This window comes from Mustelus asterias, chromosome 11 (genome assembly GCF_964213995.1).
Source record: "Mustelus asterias chromosome 11, sMusAst1.hap1.1, whole genome shotgun sequence".
Lineage (NCBI taxonomy): Eukaryota > Metazoa > Chordata > Chondrichthyes > Carcharhiniformes > Triakidae > Mustelus > Mustelus asterias.
This window is the reverse complement of record NC_135811.1, coordinates 13,118,126-13,136,899: the sequence shown is the minus strand read 5'-3', so window position 1 is coordinate 13,136,899 and position 18,774 is coordinate 13,118,126. Positions and strand designations below refer to the sequence as shown.

At 45.6% G+C, this 18,774-nt stretch overlaps 1 protein-coding gene across 8 annotated transcripts in view; it reads right to left on the bottom strand.

The window, feature by feature from the left end:
- Window positions 1-18,774, bottom strand: part of lzts2a (leucine zipper, putative tumor suppressor 2a) — a 223,234-nt gene that overhangs the window by 17,378 nt on the left and 187,082 nt on the right. For all 8 annotated transcript variants that reach the window (XM_078223151.1, XM_078223146.1, XM_078223147.1 and 5 more), the window contains one exon: window positions 7,947-8,462. In XM_078223151.1, the coding sequence (XP_078079277.1) occupies window positions 7,947-8,423 (477 nt within the window). In that variant the 5' untranslated portion in view covers window positions 8,424-8,462. The remainder of the gene's footprint in view (window positions 1-7,946; window positions 8,463-18,774) is intronic.

Below are 18,774 nucleotides of genomic sequence, written 5' to 3'. Positions count from 1 at the left end.
AACCTAGCCTACTGGCACAGTGGGTGGAATTTTACTGGCACGTCCGCCCGAGGCCAACGGAGAATGCCGTTCTCCGAGCCTCACCCGCCCCCGGAATCGGGGCGGACGTGCCGCTAAAATAGCCAGTGTCTCTCTCTCTACCAATGCTGCCCAGCCTGCTGAGTGTTTCCACCACTTTCAATTTTTATTTCACACATACAGCATCTGCAGTATTTTGCTTTTACCTCAATAACTTCTTAATTCACTGAATGATTTTAATTTGAAACTGAAGATGACTCCCTTATTAAACCATCCAGTGAATCACGTGGCATCAACCTACAATAATGGCATCAGACAAACCCTCTTTTAGTCTTCATTTGGTGGTGCGATTAGCTATTGTCAGAATCCACCCCATTCAATGGGTACCAAAAACGGATAGCAGAGAGAGAGATTGAGAGAGAGAGAAAGGAAAGAGAAAGTGAAAAAGAAAAGAGAGAGAGAAAGACCTTGATTCAATCTCAGCTTTTAGCTGATGTCTGGAAAACCTTCATTCTTGTGGTTTTGGATCCCATCTGCATTCAATTAAATCTCAGTTGTTTACACACTCTCACAGTTCCATATATAGTGCACTTTGAAGGAAATAAATAATTCAAAGCTGGGATTGTTTTTTTAAGGAATGTTAGAAAGTCCGCAGGGATCCAAAGTTGTGTTAGAAGCAGCACCTCTTAATGGAGCTGTTACCATTAAACAATTCCCCCGCGCCAATTTCGACAAAAGCCTTCATGAATTTTGTAATTGCGCTGGGCAAGTGTTATTTATATTGAACGTTGGGAAGGTACTTCGATGCTATTTTAGGTGGCATTAGCCCATTTCAAACGCTGAGCAAGGGAGTTCCATGCAAACATTAGCGTCATTCTATCAGTGCCAGCTTGGCTCAGTTGGTAGCCTTCCTCAGCTCAGAGGCGAAAAGTGGGTTTCAAACGCCACTTCAGGGCTCAGCACTGCGCTGAAGTAACGGGGAGGGGGGAGGGGGGTGCTGTGAGGTCTGAAATACATTGTTACCCGAGACAGTGCAATGTGCTGACACATTAAAAGACACATCAGGTAGGGAGGGAAGGGAAGCGATGGCCCAGTGGTATTCGAATCCCGCCGTGGCAGATGGTGGAATTTGAATTCAATAAATAATATCTGGAATTTAGAATCTACTGATGACCATGTAAAAATTGTCGATTGTTGAAAAAACACAAATGGTTCACAAATGCCCCCTTGAGGGAAGGAAATCTGCTCCCCTTACCTGGCCTGGCCTACATGTGACTCCAGAGCCACAGTAATGCAGTTGACTCTCAGCTGCCCTCTGAAGGCAACTAGGGATGGGCAATAAATGCTGGCCAGCCAGCGACACACACGTCCCATGAATGAATTAAAAAAAGATAATCTATTGCGTCGTCTACACTGTGGACTGCGTGATACATTGACATGTGGTTGGATCTGTATTTCGCCGCTAGAAGCAATAATCATTCTGGGTACTGAAGACCCAATGTGTGAAAACATGACATTAGCTATGTCATACTTTATGATGAACCAGTTCATTATCAGGAGGTAATACAAAAGATAATTTATATTATACAACACATTTGATACCTCATTTGTTAAATGGTTCTAATTCTTTGAAACTCGAAAGGTTTGCCAGATACAAAGCTGGTATTTTATCACCTTGCTCACAATAAGCCTCCCATTCTCGAAAATATAAATACTTACTATAAATTGCGGCCTATAAGACAACCTGGTGTAAAAGATGGGCATTTTTCTTCAATGCCAAAATGCATGTTTAGGCCCATACTCGCATTAAGAATTGGTCTCAGTTTTTCAGCTCAGAAATCCATATTTAGGGGGAGGTGATGGCCTAGTGGTATTACCATTAGCCTATTAATCCAGAAACACAACTAATGTCCTGGGGACCCAGGTTCGAATCCCGCCACGGCAGATGGTGGAATTTGAATTCAGTAAAAAATACATGGAATTAAGAATGTACTGATGACCATGAAACCATTGTCAATTGTCAGAAAAAAAATCTGGTTCACTAATGTCCTTTAGGGAAGAAAGTCTGCTGTCCTTACCCGGTCTGGCCTACATGTGGCCCCACTCACCTGAAGAAGGGGCTAAGAGCTCCGAAAGCTTGTGTGGCTTTTGCTACCAAATAAACCTGTTGGACTTTAACCTGGTGTTGTTAAACTTCTTACTGTGTTTACCCCAGTCCAACGCCGGCATCTCCACTACATGTGGCTCCAGAGCCACAGCAATGTGGTTAACGCTTAACTGCCCTCGGGCAACTAGGGATGGGCAATAAATGCTGGCCGGCCAGCAACGCCCATTTCCCATGAATGAATTGAAAAAACCTCACCTTATACACATGGGAATCAAACAGACTCTGTTTCCAAGGTGATGTGTGGAGTGTAAGGCACACTGACACAGAACAGGCCGTCTGGAGTGAGCAATGTACACTGGGCATGATCCCTGCACCACTGTGGTTAAAGATTTAAAGTTTAAAGTTTATTTATTCGTGTCACAAGTAGGCTTACATTAACACTGCAATGAAGTTAGTGAAAATCTCGGGCCACGCCTCAGACACGTCCAATATTGGGACTTGGATCTCATTTGAGTTTTGTCATCCCTCAGCCGAGTTTCCACACGGTTTTGCTGCATCATCACCAATAGGGATTCTCGGGTGGGCCCTGAAACAGAGGCGGCCAGTCACACTGTCTTGGGGGCAATTCGGAAAGGTGAGCGGGAGGTGGGTGGAGGGGGAGACATACCGAGGAACAGGACACGCAGGAGGGGTTGCTGATGGGTAGAGATGGGGAAGCAGTTGGGAGGGAGAGAGACAAGAGGGATAGGATGGGAAGCCTTCAGGCAGGGAAGGGCCGAGTGGACCTACAACACAGGAATGCTGCCACTCTCAGTTCTGTATTTGGGTGAATATTTATTAAGAAGTTGCTTTTCTGGTGGCAATCTGCAGCAATCCTCTTAGGGTTGGCTGGAAGGTCACAAGGAGAGCTGATTTTCTTCAACACTGTCAGTGTTAAATCAGCTGCTCTCAAGCAAGGGCTTTTGTACCATGGACTTCAAAAAGGGTTTAGGCTCCTTATTCAACTTGGCAAGGGCGCTAAGGTCTTTTTCAAGGGTAGGCCCTGAACACCGTTTCTGCCATCTTTACCGACACAGCAGGTGACACACTTACAGTATGGAGTGTGTGTGCCCATGCTGCCACCAAATGTACTATGTGGTGTCTACATCTGCAAAACCAGTGTGGTGACAACTGATGTCAGATCGTGGACGGCTTCAGAAATCAGATGAAGGTGCACAGCCCCATCTGGGAGGACAGCGGCTGTGAGAGTGAGTATCATAGAATCCTACATTGCAGAAGGAGGCCATTCAGCCCATTGAGTTTGCACCAACCACAATACCACCCAGGCCCTATCCCCACAACCCCATGCATTCATTGCATGCATTGAAGGTGTTTTATGAATGCAAGGTGTGGGAGAGAGATATCCTACTCCAACTGTGGTAACTGTAGGAGAGAATCATAGAAACTGTACAGTGCAGAAGGAGGCCATTCAGCCCACCGAGTCTGCACCAACAACAATCCCACCCCAGGCCCTATCCCCGCAACCCCACACATTTACCCTGCTAATCCCTATAACCTACACATCCCGGGACACTAGGGGGCAATTTAGCATGGCCAGTCAACTTAACCCACACATCTTTGGACTGTGGGAGGAAACCGGGGCACCCGGAGGAAACCCACGCAGACACGGGGAGAACGAGACTCTGCACAGACAGTGACCCGAGGCCTGGAATCGAACCCAGGTTCCTGGCGCTGTGAGGCAGCAGCGCTAACCACCGAGCCGCCCCACACAAACACACGACCAATTGATATGCATTTGTTGAAAAAAAAAAGGATGAGTGCGAATTTAGAATTTATTGGACGCCTTTCATTTCCTCAAGACTTTCCACAACGATAGCCTCAGCCAATTTTTTTTTTTAAAGTGTCCTCACCAATGTAGCAGAGGAAACCCAGCAGCCAATTTGCACACAAGGAGGAGATTTGTGCACAGCAAGCTCCCACGTACAACAATATGATAATGGCCAAACTTCCTTTTTTGTTTTCTTTTTAGAAAAAAGAAACAGCAATTGAGAAAAATGGCCAGATAATTTGAGTCCAGCTGAGCTGCTATGTGTATGGATGCTGACAGCCAGGTCAGGAGCAGAAACTACTGAGATGCCCAGCTTCTTATCCAGTGTGTACTGCGCTGCTGTCATTCTCCCGTGATTACTGCCATCACAAAGCTATTAGGTTTTTGGCTCCTCAATCACAGCATTTACAGTTTAAAGGAGATTCTCTGCTATGGCCCTCGCAGTAAGGAGCTCACAAATAAATTGGAGTGCTTTCATTAGCTGAAGTTAAGCTGATATTTCTACACTCCAGCTATTGTAATGGAAGCAACATGGAGGAACACAGCGAGAATCTTGCCTGTCAGAAAGTTCAGATGATTCCATTCATCTTTACATTTGAATGAAGGCTGTGACCTGTGGAGATCTCATTGCGTCATACGCCTTTCATTTGTCACTATTTAAACAATACTTCTCAGCTTAGAACCCACACGGTGCGTTCAATAGCTCTCGGATGGTTAACAGGGTCATACAGAATGACGGTTCTATTTCTGTGGGGCTGGGGTGAAAATGCAGCGAGCAAGAGCTGTGCTGGTCACCTGGGTGACGCCTCGCTGTTCCCCTCAGGATGGCATTTGGCAAAGGTCAGAGGAGGGGCTCACTACCAGCCAGTAAACACCAGGCAGCTGTGGGTAACACATAAAGAGAAAGGTATATCGAATGAGGTATGCGTGTGTGCGTCCGCATGCGTGCGTGTGGGTGGGTGTGTATGTGTGCGATCTGTGTGTGTATGTATGTATGTGTGGCGTGTGTTTGTATGTGTGGCATGTGTGTGCATGTGTGTGTGGTGTGTATGTGTGGCGTGTGTATGTGTATGTGTGGCGTGTGTGTGTATGCGTGGCGTGTGTGCATGTGTATGCGTGGCGTGTGTGTGTGTGTGAGGGTGTGTGTGTGAGGGGGTGTGTGTGAGGGGGTGTGTGTGTACGTGCGTATGAGTGTGTGTGTGGGATGCGCATGTGTGTGTGCGTGCGTGCGTGCGTGTAAAACGAGAGTGAGTATGTGTGTCTGTGCCTCTGCTGTCAGTATGTGTTTTTGTGGATCAGAGATATTCTCACAGTGGTTTACATTACCTCAGGTGTATTCCTGTAAAATACAGACCATGGAATAAAAGCTAATGGGACAGATATATCTGGTGTTTGTGTGAATCGCGATTCCCTCAGTGATACCTCCTGTACATATTACATAGAATTGTGCAGTACAGAAAGAGGCCAGTTGGCCCATCTGGTCTATTCTTGTAATTATATTCCCAATGAGCCTCCTCCCACCCTACTTCATTTAACCCGAGCAATATAGTCTTCCATTCCCTTCTCCATCCATGTAATTATCAAGCAGGCCTGACAGAAGCAAGACACTGCCGTGCCAGGATAGTTGATAAAAGTATGCAAGAGTAAAATCTAGTCCCATGCATTGTCTTAGTACTGTACCTATGGCAGCTTCAAGTACACCAGACAAACTGAACAACTCATTTCTATTCATACACCTACAGTGCAGAAGGAGGTCATTCGGCCCATCAAGCCTGCACTGGCAACAATCCCACCCAGATCCTATCCCTGTAACCCCATGTATTTACCCAAGTTAGTCCCTCTGACACTAAGGGGCAATTTAGCACGGCCAATCCACCTAACCCGCACATCTTTGGACTGTGGGAGGAAACCGGAGCACCCGGAGGAAACCCACGCAGACACAGGGAGAATGTGCAAACGCCACACAGACAGACAGTCACCCAAGCCGTGAATCGAACCCGGGTCCCTAGTGCTGCGAGACCATTTTCTATTCCAAATGTATTAATTAATTGAATTTAAATTCAATCAATTAATAAATTTGGAATGGAAAGCGGGTCTCAGTAATGATGATTCGGAAACTAGCAGCTTATTGTAAATACCTATCTGGTTCCCTAATCCCCTTTAGGGAAGGTAAATCTTCCAGCCTCTTTGGGTCTGGCCTACATGTAACTCCAGCCCCGCAGCAATGGGGTTGAGTCTTAACTGGCCTCTGAAATGGCTGTGCAGTCAGTCAAGGAAGGAAAGTTGCCAGTGACGCCTCACCATCAGGGTCCAGGGTAATTAGGGATGGGAGATCTGGAAATTGTTTTGAGCAAATGCTCACTTCTCACGAACAAATAAATAAAAAAGAAAGCAATTTAAATTTGTATTCCAATCTCCTTGAACCCGATTAACTACATTTTATTCATTCATGGGACATGGGCGTCACTGGCTGGCAAGCATTTATTGATGTGGAGATGCCGGCGTTGGACTGGGGTGAACACAGTAAGAGTTTTAACACAGTAAGAGTTTTAAAGCATTACTTGCCCTTGCTCAGAGGATAGTTTAGAGTCAACCACATTGCTGTGGCTCTGGAGTCACATGTAGGCCAGACCAGGTAAGGACAGCAGATTTCCTTCCCTAAAGGACATCAGTGAACCAGATGGGTTTTTCCGACAATTGACAATGGTTTTATGGTCATCAGTAGATTCTTAATTCTAGATATTTTTTATTGAATACAAATTCCACCATCTGCCGTGGCAGGATTCGAACCCAGGTCCCCAGAACATTAGCTGAGTTTTTGGATTAATAGTCTAGTGATAATACCACAAGGCCATCGCCTCCCCACGATTGTTATCTTGTACCTGTGCCCTAGCTTCTGAGTGATTTGCGCACAAGGACCTCAAACTCCTTCTGATCAACAGCTATACAGGTACAGCACACTGAGGAAAGTCCAGAGCCTAGCTAGTTGGCTATAGTCTATTCAATCTTGCCTGACAATCTCTCAGTTCTGGCTTCATTCTTATGAATCATTCTTGCGCTTTATCCAGTACCTTTACATCCCTCTTATGATGGAGGGGAGGGAGGGAATGGCATAGTGGCATTGTCGCTGCACTAGTAATCCAGAGACTCAGAATAATCCCTCTGGGGACCCGGGAATCCCTCCAAGGCAGATGGTGAAATTTGAAAGATGGAATTAATCTCATGATGACCATGAAATGATTGCTGTAAAAACCCATCTGGTTCACAAATGTCCTTAAGGGAAGGAAATCTGCTGTCCTACATGTGACTCCAGAGCCACAGCAACATGGTTCACTTTTAAATGCCCTCTGAAATGACCTAGCAAGGCACCCAGTTCAAGGGCAATTAGGGGTGGCCCAGCCCGTGACACCCATAGAATCCTACAGTGCAGAAGGAGGCCCATTGAGTCTGCACCGCCAACAATCCCACCCAAAGCCCTATTATCCCCGTAACCCCACATATTTCCCCTAGCTAGTCCCCCTGACACTAAAGGGTAATTTAGCATGGCCAATCCACCTAACCCGCACATCTTTAGACTGTGGGAGGAAACCGGAGCACCCGGAGGGAACCCACGCAAACATGGGGAGAACGTGCAAACTCCACATAGACAGTGACCCAAGCCGTGAATTGAACCCGGGTTGCTGGCGCTACGAGGCAGCAGTGCTAACCACTGTGCCGCCCCACTTTCTGCAATAACATGAAAGCCCATGAACGTATAAAATAAATATGGGCGCTGAAACTGTGCGCAGTATTCCAACTGTGCAGTGGGGCATTAGTGCACAAAGAAGAGAAATGGATCTAACACACAATAGATTGATACAGCAGGAGCCCCAAGTGTAAGTTCAAGGCCATGTGTTCTGCGGCTGGCATCTTGCCCACAACATGAAGGCTTATGTGGTGAATCTATGGCACACCACTGCACACTGTCCATGAAAAGGCGTCACTGTGACCTACCTTCTCCAGTTTGCCCGAGACCGGGATTATTTTCGGAGGAGGCCCTCGGATGTTTCCATTCATCGATCGTGCTTCGCGGAAATCTTCAGGATCACTGCAGGGGCTGCTGGGCGATTCCACCATGTTCCAGACTCCGTTGCGGTGGTCTTCATTTAAATAGGCATGGGTACCACTTTTCCCAATTGCTGAACACTGTTTCTTGGTTGCCACTCCGCCAATACAGTCCTGAGAGTAGCCATTTTTTAGGTGTCCATCCTGTTGCCTGAAAACGTTCTGTACCTGGCCAGTTTTACGACACTTGCTATTGTATTCTGTGGCCTTGCAGTGCTTATCATGGTAGTTGCGCCCTGACACCAGACTGCCAACGCTTCCCATGGTGCTCTGCAAGATTGGCGATGCTGCAGAAGTTTGCAGGTTGCTCTCACTCTCTGAATTCTGATGCTCAGAAGCTATGGGCATTGCCTGAACCATTGCCATGGTGATGAACTGTCACAATGTCCACAATATTTGGGATCCCTGGCAACCAGATAAAACAAAGACAGAAATAATTAGTGGAACACAAAAGCTGACAACATGTATATTTCTCAACATTTCAATCAATTGGAAAATAAAGTATCTACAAGATACTTTCCCTTCCACGATTCGCATCAAACCCAAAATGATTTGCTCAACTTAGCACGGGTTCTATAAGTTTTCCGGGGGCTGAATTTCAGTCATATTCACCGCAGTTCCCAATGGACACAACTGCACAGAGTAAGTAGGCCTTAGCCCTGCTCCACCATTGCCTGAGAACCAGCAGACAGGTCAAGTAAGATGGCCAGGGATGTGCAATAAATGCCGGTCTTGCCAGATATCACCTACATCCTGAAAATAGCACTTATACATTTATCTAAAAAGCACAATGGGAAAATGCCATATAAAACAGAAAGATCCCAGGTTCCCAGCACAATTGGGATCAGTGACCCCAGGATACAGTCAGGAGGGATGGGTGGGGGATTCTAACTTGCAGTTTCTAGCTCGTCACTCTTGTTGGAAAATGTGCATATCCATAAGACCATAAGACATAGGAGCAGAATTAGGCCAGTTGGCCCATCAAGTCTGCTCCGCCATTCAATCATGGCTGATATTTTTCTCACCCCCATTCTCCTGCCTTTTCCCCATAACCCCTGATCCCCTTATTAATCAAGAACCTATCTATCTCTGCCTTAAAGACACTCAATGACCTGGCCTCCACAGCCTTCTGCGGCAAAGAGTTCCACAGATTCACCACTCTCTGGCTTAAGAAATTCCTCCTCATCTCTGTTTTATCCGATGAAGACGGGACCATACTCAATTATCTCAATCCCTCACTCTTTAAACTCAAACATTGCTCGAGAATAGATAGTACTGGTGGGTGGTTCATGGCGGTAAATGAGCGTAATTCATCAAACAGATTGTAAGGGTGTTGTGTGCAGGTTACTGCGAATTCCGACTGATACAATCCAGTTCTCAGCTCGAGGGAGAACTGAACGGGTTCTACTCTACATTTGGCTGTTCTATACCTGACCTGGAGTACTCAAAGCTGTAAAGTGCTTCATTCCCGAGTGCTGACATCCCTGATCTTGACACATATAAAGAGATAGTAGAAAAAATATGCTCTTAAAAAAGGAAAATACATTACAGATAGAGATGGGTAGTTGACTGGTAAATATATCCCCTTCAACGTGACATTTAGTGACATCACACTCATAAATGATGCAAGCAAATTGTACCATCTGTTGTGTAATGCTGACAACTAGCTTTGCGTTATATATTCACATCTCATCAATTAGATGTCATGAGAGATAGTTGAGGTTGGTTTAATGACTGCCTATTTGTTGGCACATTTTGAAGGTGAATTGTTGAGCTATCCAATTATTTACTCCCCCTCCACCACCTCCCCTCCCCCTCAGCACGGTGACACAGTGGTTAGCACTGCTGCCTCACGGCGCAAGTGACCCGGGTTCAATTCTCGACTTGGTCACTGTCTGTGGAGTCTAGACGTTCTCCCCATGTCTGCGTGGGTTTCCTCTGGGTGCTTTGGTTTCCTCCCACATCCTAAAGACGTGCTGGTTAGGTGCATTGTCCATGCTAAATTCTCCCTCAGTGTACCCGAACAGGTGCCGGAGTGTGGTGACTAGGGGATTTTCACAGCAACTTCATTGCAGTGTGAATGTAAGCCTACTTGTGACCAATAAATAAATAAACTTTAAACTAAAAAATACCAAGGCAATGAATGGGAAGTAAGCTTCAGGAATTAACTGAAAACTGTTACTCAGTAGATCTGAGGTAATTTTGCACTTTTAAAACCATAGTGTGAATGTCACTGCACACTGGGGTCAAGGAGCTTGGAGACTGCTGACGTACGCACTGACAATCATTGCTGGTACAAACTGGACTAAATATGGAACACATCCCCTGACCCACAACCAAAAGAACTCGTATCATTTTTTAATACAACAGATTCGACTGGTGAGCATCTCGAGGCTTTAGTTTTAAGAAGCATCTTCAAAACAACAGCTTGGTTTTTTGCCTGTGCAAGCTTAAATGGCTTTATTTAATTGCCTGGATTCTTCTGCAAACCCACAGATCTATTGTTCTATATTTAACCTTAGAAAGATGCGAAGCAGGTACAGTTTGCCAAAAGGAGACATATAGGCCGGAATTTTACTGCCCGGTCCGCCATGGGAATTGGAGCTGGTGAGGGGCGGACAATGGGAAGGTCTGTTAACCTCGGACGGGATTTTACGGTTTCAGGACGAGTGAGGGTGTGAAATCCCACCCATAAACTGTTCAGAGAAAGTATTTAATTGACAAATTAGAAAAATTCAAAGGTTGACGTGACATTGCCAATGAGGCAAGAGACTGGGCAGGTTATGTTCCCTATTTTTCTCATTCTGGGGATGTGGACTGTGAAGGCTCGCAGTTGTTGACCATCCTTAGGGAGAAGATGCTTGTGACGAGACGCCATCTTGAACCACTGCAGATTGTGTACTCCAAGCAATGCTGTTTGAACCCAGCGACTTCATCAATTTGATGAGCAGGTTAAGGCGATCTGACCAAGTTATTAAAACAAGTGAAAGATCAGCAAGGTAAGGAACAATTTCCCCCTCCGCTAGAGGAATCCCCATCGACCAGTTTTCCAGAGTGAACTCTTCCACCAATGGCGCAGCTTATGATAATCCCAGTCGCACCTGCCTCTGCATGATCCACAAAATAATTCTTTAGTACATGAAAAATGGTTGGAAACTTCATCAGGGCACTCGCAATATGGACAGAGGACAAGCCTCCCTGCCTTTGGTGCACATTCTGAAGATTGGCCCTGAAATACGAAGGAAGTGATCTTACTGGCCGATCGAACCAAGCTCCCGCTGCAGCAGGGTCAGAGAATTTGACGTCCGGCCAAATCTCCGTTCACCGCAGCGAGGTAGGAAAATCCCATAACATTCCCGCCTAAAAGTTAGAAGTGACACAATTCTAAAAAATGTATTCGGGGAAAATATCTTTGCACAGTTATCGTGAGAATATGAGATCCACAAAATCAAAGATGCTGAATCAGTGGAAGTATTTAATGAGAGAGACATTTTCTTAGAAAGTAATGAAATGAAGAAAGGCAGGGAATTATGATTTTAAAATTAAGAGAGATGTCCTCGCAAAGTAGGCTCAACGGGCCAGCTGGCAGTCTAGTTTTGGATGTTCCTACAATATTGTCCCACAGACAATATTGTACACAGACAGTGCTGGCTGATATTATACCTATCAGCAAATGAAAGAGCCAAGAGGGAAATTAATGTCTAGACAACTAACTCAGAGTATGCCTGGCAGTTGAAAGCCAAAAGAATGTGATTATTTGAACCATCTGGGGAATACACTGAATAAGGATAATGCCTTGCAGTGACAGAGCACAAGTCTCAGTTCAGTCTTCCGCCATTGCTCGTCAAGTAGGTTGACGATCCAAAAGTAATCCTAAGTCGCTGCAAACCTTTCACTGGTCAAGGAAGAAAGAGACTTGCCTTTTTATATATATTGCCTTTCACAATCTCAGGATGCACAAAGCACATTTGCCAGAATTCTCCAGTCTCACCTGCCCCGCTACCACTGCCATGGCTCACGGAGAATTTGGCACTCAGCCAAATCTCCATCCACTGGACCAAGAGTGGGAAAATCCCAGCTGCAGGCGAGGTCAGAGAAGTCCAGCCTTTATAGCTCAGAGTTTTTTGTTGAAGTTGAGTCACTATTGTAATGTAAGGAATGTGGTAGCCAATTTAAGCACAGCAATGCCTCGTGAAACAGCTATATAATCTCAAGCATTTAATTAAATTCTTCTTTTAAGAAATTTTATTGCCCCTATGATTCCTCTCTTGGGTTGCGCTCCACAGCGTCCTGAAGACTGGCCACGAATCCCTGGAGACTCCCGAGTAATCTTGGAGGGTTGGCAACCCTGGTTTCATTTGATAAGTACCTCAGACCATCTTCATTTACCAAGCCTGACAGAAGATGTGGAGATGCCGCTGTTGGACTGGGGTGGGCACAGTAAGAAGTCTCGCAACACCAGGTTAAAGTCCAACAGGTTTATTTGGAATCACGGGCTTTCGGAGCGCTACTCCTTCATCAGGTGAGTGGAGGTAGGTTTACAAACACGGCATATATAGGCAAAGACACAATTGCAAGATTGGAATATGAAGAATGGTTGGAATGCGAGTCTTTACAGGTAATGAAGTCTTTACAGGTACAAACAGTGTGCAGGATCTTGGGTTCATGTCACACTAATCGTAACCCCCACCATACTGCCTGGGTTTTAAAGTTAAAGTTTAAGGCTTACATTAACACTGCAATGAAGTTACTGTGAAATTCCCCTAGTCGCCACATTCCAGCACCTGTTCGCTTACACTGAGGGAGAATTTAGCATGGCCAATGCACCTAACCAGCACGTCTTTCAGACTGTGAGAGGAAACCAAAGCACCCGGAGGAACCCTCGCAGACACAGGGAGAACGTGCAAACTCCACACTGACAGTGACCCAAGCCCGGAATCGAATCCGGATCCCTGGCGCTGTGAGGCAGCAGTGCTAACCACTGTGCCACTTGCAAAATTCTGCTAACTGTCCTGGCTTGAGACAATTCACACTTCTTTAACCTGTGATTATCCCTCTCGCCATGCACACTGTTTGTACCTGTAAAGACCTGATTACCTGTAAAGGCTCGCATTCCAACCATTCTTCACATTCCAATCCGTAATTATCTTTCAATTGTGTCTTTGCCGATATATGCCGTGTTTGTGAACTAACCTCCACTCCCTGATGAAGGAGCAGCGCTCCGAAAGCTCATGATTCCAAATAAACCTGTTGGACTTTAACCTGGTGTTGTGAGACTTCTGACAATGACACAAGATGGCAGAGGTTACCGAATTAACTGAGGACCTTCATCAGACACAAATCAGAGGGGCAGTGCTGTTATTTTCATAAGGAGAAGGGTGCAGTGAAGCAAATAATGGCATTACAAACCCAACAATCCCATCTGGTGCCAGAAATTTTTATTTTTAAATCAGGATGTTCATTGGATCGGTGGTAACAAAGGATGCATTCCTTGGAGCAGTGAGCTCCAAGGTATGAAGGATTCCTGCACCATTCCCAATCAGGTTACTTCACCTCTTCAGCAGAAAATGGTTACCAATTAAGTGATGTATTGATTTTACCTCCCATCCCCTCCCCCCACCCCACCCCACCCCTACCTCTTCAATTCTCACTTGTTTAAAATTAAAAAACGGTCTGGAAGAAAGTCATTTACTTGCAAAATATTCCTTAATCCACTTGTTTAAAATCTTGTAGCGTAAAATGGCTTCTTGTGGCACCTGGTGCTGAGCCCCCAGGAAATCAGCGACTGAACTGAATTTGTTGTGGCAGAGAGGCAGGGGCAGCGTCCTCTGTCCCCATACCAAGATGTATTGGGTTGCCTGAGGGGCATCAAATACAGCTCAGTCATACATGATTAATCGAACGCCTGTAAGGGAGCACACGCCTGACTCCCCACTGAGTTAACTGGATGGAAAATCAGATGGGGAAAGCCTTCATTCCTAGTTTCCCTTTCTTCAGTAATCAGCCATGCTCCGGTGCAGAGAAAGAAAAATCTAGCCCTGTGTTATTATACATTGGGAGACGTTACACTCAAAAAGTGTGTTAATAATTCATTTGTTGCCTCGAAACCTGCCAGCAAAATGGCGATGATAGGCTGCTCTGATTTCAATGCTTCTTCAGGCAAACTAATAAGCAAGAATCCAATGCAATTGACATCACTTGGCCTCACAATCATGCCTCCAGCCCGTTCAGCTCCATAATGAATTGATGAATCATTTCATTACTCAGATAACGCTTTTCAAAGTAACTGGCTTGTCGAAACTAGAGATAATAGGCTACAATCCAAAAGTCAGGTCTACTAAGTGGTTCTAAGTTCCTTCACTAGAACTGCTTGTATGGCAATTGCTCTCTCCACTACAGAGATGCTGCGACCCTTAGCATCAGGGGTCAGAACTTCATTATAACTATTAGAAAAACACACATGAGACAACCTGACAAGAGAACCACAAGCAAACATGGAACTAGAAAACACATTTGACTCCCTCCCCTCCCTCACCCTTCCACAAGTCACATTATCATGTCCTTCATTCCACACATTTAATATGTGTACAGAAGAATGAGGGGAGATCTTATAGAAACATATAAGATTATGAAGGGAATAGATAAGATAGAAGCAGGGAAGTTGTTTCCACTGGCAGGTGAAACTAGAACTAGGGGCCATGGCCTCAAAATAAGGGGGAGCAGATTTAGGACTGAGGTGAGGAGGAACTTCTTCACCCAAAGGGTTGTGAATCTGTGGAATTCCCTGCCCAGTGAAGCAGTTGAGGCTACCTCATTGAATGTTTTTAAGGCAAGGATAGATAAATTTTTGAACAGTAAAGGAATTAAGGGTTATGGTGAGCGGGCAGGTAAGTGGAGCTGAGTCCACGATAAGATCAGCCATGGTCTTATTGAATGACGGAGCAGACTTTAGGGGCCAGATGGCCTGCTCCTGCTCCTAGTTCTTGTTATATTGGGCGGGAAAGTTCTGCAGAGGTATCCTGCTGAATCTCAAGGGGACCAGAATATAAGAACATAAGAAATAGATAAGATAGAAGCAGGGAAGTTGTTTCCTTTGGCAGGTGAAACTAGAACTAAATGTGCATTAAGTGGTTGAAAGAGCAAGAAATAAAGTTTTAAAGTTTCAAGTTTATTTATTAGTGTCAGAAGTAGGCTTACATTAAACACTGTAATGAAGTCACTGTGAAAATCCCCTAGTCGCTGCACTCTGGCGCCTGTTCGGGTACACTGAGGGAGAATTTAACACGACCAATGCACCTAACCAGCACATCTTTTGGACTGTGGGAGGAAACCGGAGCACCCTGAGGAAACCCACGCAGACACACGGAGAACGTGCAGACTCCGCACAGACAGTGACCCAAGCCGGGAATCAAACCCAAGTTCCTGGCGCTGTGAGCCAGCAGTGATAACCACCGTGCCACCATGCAAGCATACAGTATCTAAGGCTTTATGAATAGGGACACAGAGAACAAGAGCAGGAAGGTTATGTTGAACTTGTATAAAACACAAGTTCGGCCTCAATTGGAGTATTGTGCCCTGTTCTGGCTGCCACACTTCACGAAGGATAGGAAGGCTTGGCGAGAATGCAGGGGTTCACGAGCATGGTTGTAGGAATAAGGAAATTTGTTACATGGATAGACCGGAGAAATTGGGGCTGTTTCCGTTGGAGAAGAAAAGGTTGAGAGGACAATTTATAAGAGATGTATAAAAATCACGAGGGGTCTGGACAGAGTAGAAAGGAAGAAACTTTGCACTGGAAACAATTGGCCTTTATGTCCACTTGTTCAGTAATCCCAAACAGAAGGAAGAATTGCTCCTTATGTTCTTACTCTTTGAACTATTTTAGTAGATTATTCAGCAGAGCTGCCATCCTACAGATCAAATCAATGATGTTGCTGGAGTCAAAATCCTGGGACTCCTGACTCATCATCACCCAATGTCCTGTCCCGGTAGCTCCCCACCACATTCTCAATGGTACCAATGGATGATCAATAACTTCTGGCCTGCTCAGCAACACCCTAGAACAAATCCTAAAGATACCCGCAGCTACCACCCCCTCCTCCCCCCTCCACTGAGCAAACTACTAAACTGGCCAGTCCATTGTATTTGCTTAATTACAGTCAGGATTTGTTCTATCTTTTATTTGATCTTTGGCCTGCCTCTGCACTGTAGGACTCTTATGATTATTTACACAAGCAATCTTTCATGACCAGGAGATTAAAGCGAAAATGTACGCTGTTACCGTGACTATACTTTCTTTTTAAATAAAAGTAACTCCCAGTCACGACGTACTCCTGCCAGACCTGCTGCTTTCAATGTGAGAAGGTCAAAGTCTATCATTTCTACTCAAAGACTTTCCCTATGCTTCTCGACACATGCATGATATGATACTTGAGACTAAGTCTCATAGCTATGATGTTCTGCAGCCTGGGATTTGGCAGCAATACTTTTACTTGATTTTAGGAGTAATGTGAGAACGATGTGGCCTCCACTTAATGCCTTTCCATGACAACCCGACTGAATAATGGGATCCTAAACCCACGTGGGAGGGAATCCTGATTAATCCCTTTGAAAGGCAGGTTTTTAATTAACCCCTAATTCACCACGGTTGAGTCTTCTTGCTCATTCCTGACTGAGGAACCAAAGAAAAGTGCTAAAATTGACCTGGTTTTGCCTGATTGTGTCAATTATGCAACTCCAGCAATCTTTGGATCTTTGCCATTCAATTCGCTGAAATCAGCATTCAAACCAATTTTTTTTTTAAGTAGAAGGTGGGCACATGGAACTCAGAAAAATAAGGGTCTTCACATAATCATAGAATCTACAGTGCGGAAGGAGGCCATTTTGGCCCATCGAGCCTGCACCGACAACAATCCCACCCAGGTCTTTTTCCCGTAACCCCACATATTTACCCTCCTAATCTCCCTGACACTAAGGGGCAATTTAGCATGGCCAATCAACCTAACCTGCACACCTTTGGACTGTGGGAGGAAACCGGAGCATCCGGAGGAAACCCATGCAGACACTGGGAGAATGTGCAAACCCCTCACAGACAGTGACCCGAGGCTGGAATTGAGCCCTTGTCCCTGACGCTGTGAGGCAACAGTGCTAACCGCGGTGCCACCATGCCGCCCTGTTGTGGAATATTCATACATAGGCATTTAACGCAATAATGAAAATCCCTCTCTGTGCTATTTTAGCACAAGCGTTGGCTTAAAGTAACTGGGTTAAATCCTCTGTTAAGATTGTGATTTAGAATGTCAACTTACATTGTGTTCATTTGCATAAATCCCACACTGGGTAGAATAAATTACACTGTTTAGAGAAAAAAAACTACAGTGAAGTGTAAACTATTACCAGCATTACCATCACTAAATGCCCTACCATCAACAGCCTGAGGGTTACCACTGACCAGAAACTGAACTGGACTAGCCATTTAAATGCTATGGCTACCAGAGCAGGTCAGAGGCTAGGAATCCTATGGCGAGCAACTCAATTCCTGACTCCCCAATGCCTGTCCACCATATACAAGGCACAAGTCAGGAGTGTGATGGAACTCTCTCCACTTGCTTGGTTGAGTCCAGCTCCAACAACACGCAAGGAGCTCATCACCATCCAGGACTAAGCAGCCCGTTTGATTACTACCCCTTCCACCACCGACGAGCAGTGGCAGCAGTGTGTACCATCTGCAAGATGCACTACAAGAGCTCCAAGATTCCTTAGACAGCACCTTCCAAACCCACAACCGCTACCATCTAGAAGGACAAGAGGAGCAGACACCTGGGAACACCACCAACTGGAGGTTTCTCTCCTAATCACTCATCATCCTGACTTGGAAATCTATTGTTGTTCCTTCACTGTCGCTGGGTCAAAATCCTGGAACTCCCTCCCTAGCAGCACTGAGGGTGTAGCCACACTTCAGGAACTGCAGCGGTTCAAGAAGGCAGCTCACCTTCTCAAGGGCAACTAGGGATGGGCAATAAATGCTGGTCTAGCCAGCGGTACACATATCCCATTAATGAATTTAAAAATTAAAGAGGTATCAATGATCAGGGGGCATAATAGAGGGTAAGGGGCAGGAGGTTTTGAGGGGATGTAAGGAAAAACTTTTTCACCCACAGGGTGGTGGGAGTCTGGAACTCACTGCCTGCAAGGTTGGTGGAGGCAAAGACCCTCATTACATTTGAGAAGTATTTAGGGTGGCACGGTGGCACAATGGTTAGCACTGCTGCCTCACAGCGCCAGGGACCCGGGTTCAATTCCAGCCTCGGGTCACTGTCTGTGTGGAGGTTGCACATTCCCCCCGTGTCTGCATGGGTTTCCTCCAGGTGCTCCGGTTTCCTCCCACACTCCAAAGATGTGCTAGTTAGGTGGATTGGCCATGCTAAATTGATGCTACTTCAGGGGATTAGCAGGGGGTTATGGGGATAGGGCCTGTGTAGGATTGTGGTCGGTGCAGACTCAATGGGCCAAATGGCCTCCTTCTGCACTGTAGGGATTCTATGTGCACTTGCAATGCCAAGGTATACAAGGCTATGGACCAAGTGCTAGAAAAGGGGATTAGAATAGTTGGGTGGTTTGTCTTTGACCGGCGCAGACAAGATGAGCCTCGGTGCGGTAGGTCCCTTTGATTCTATAAGGCTGAAGAGTCACTTTTTCCTCAGAATTCGGTCTTCTG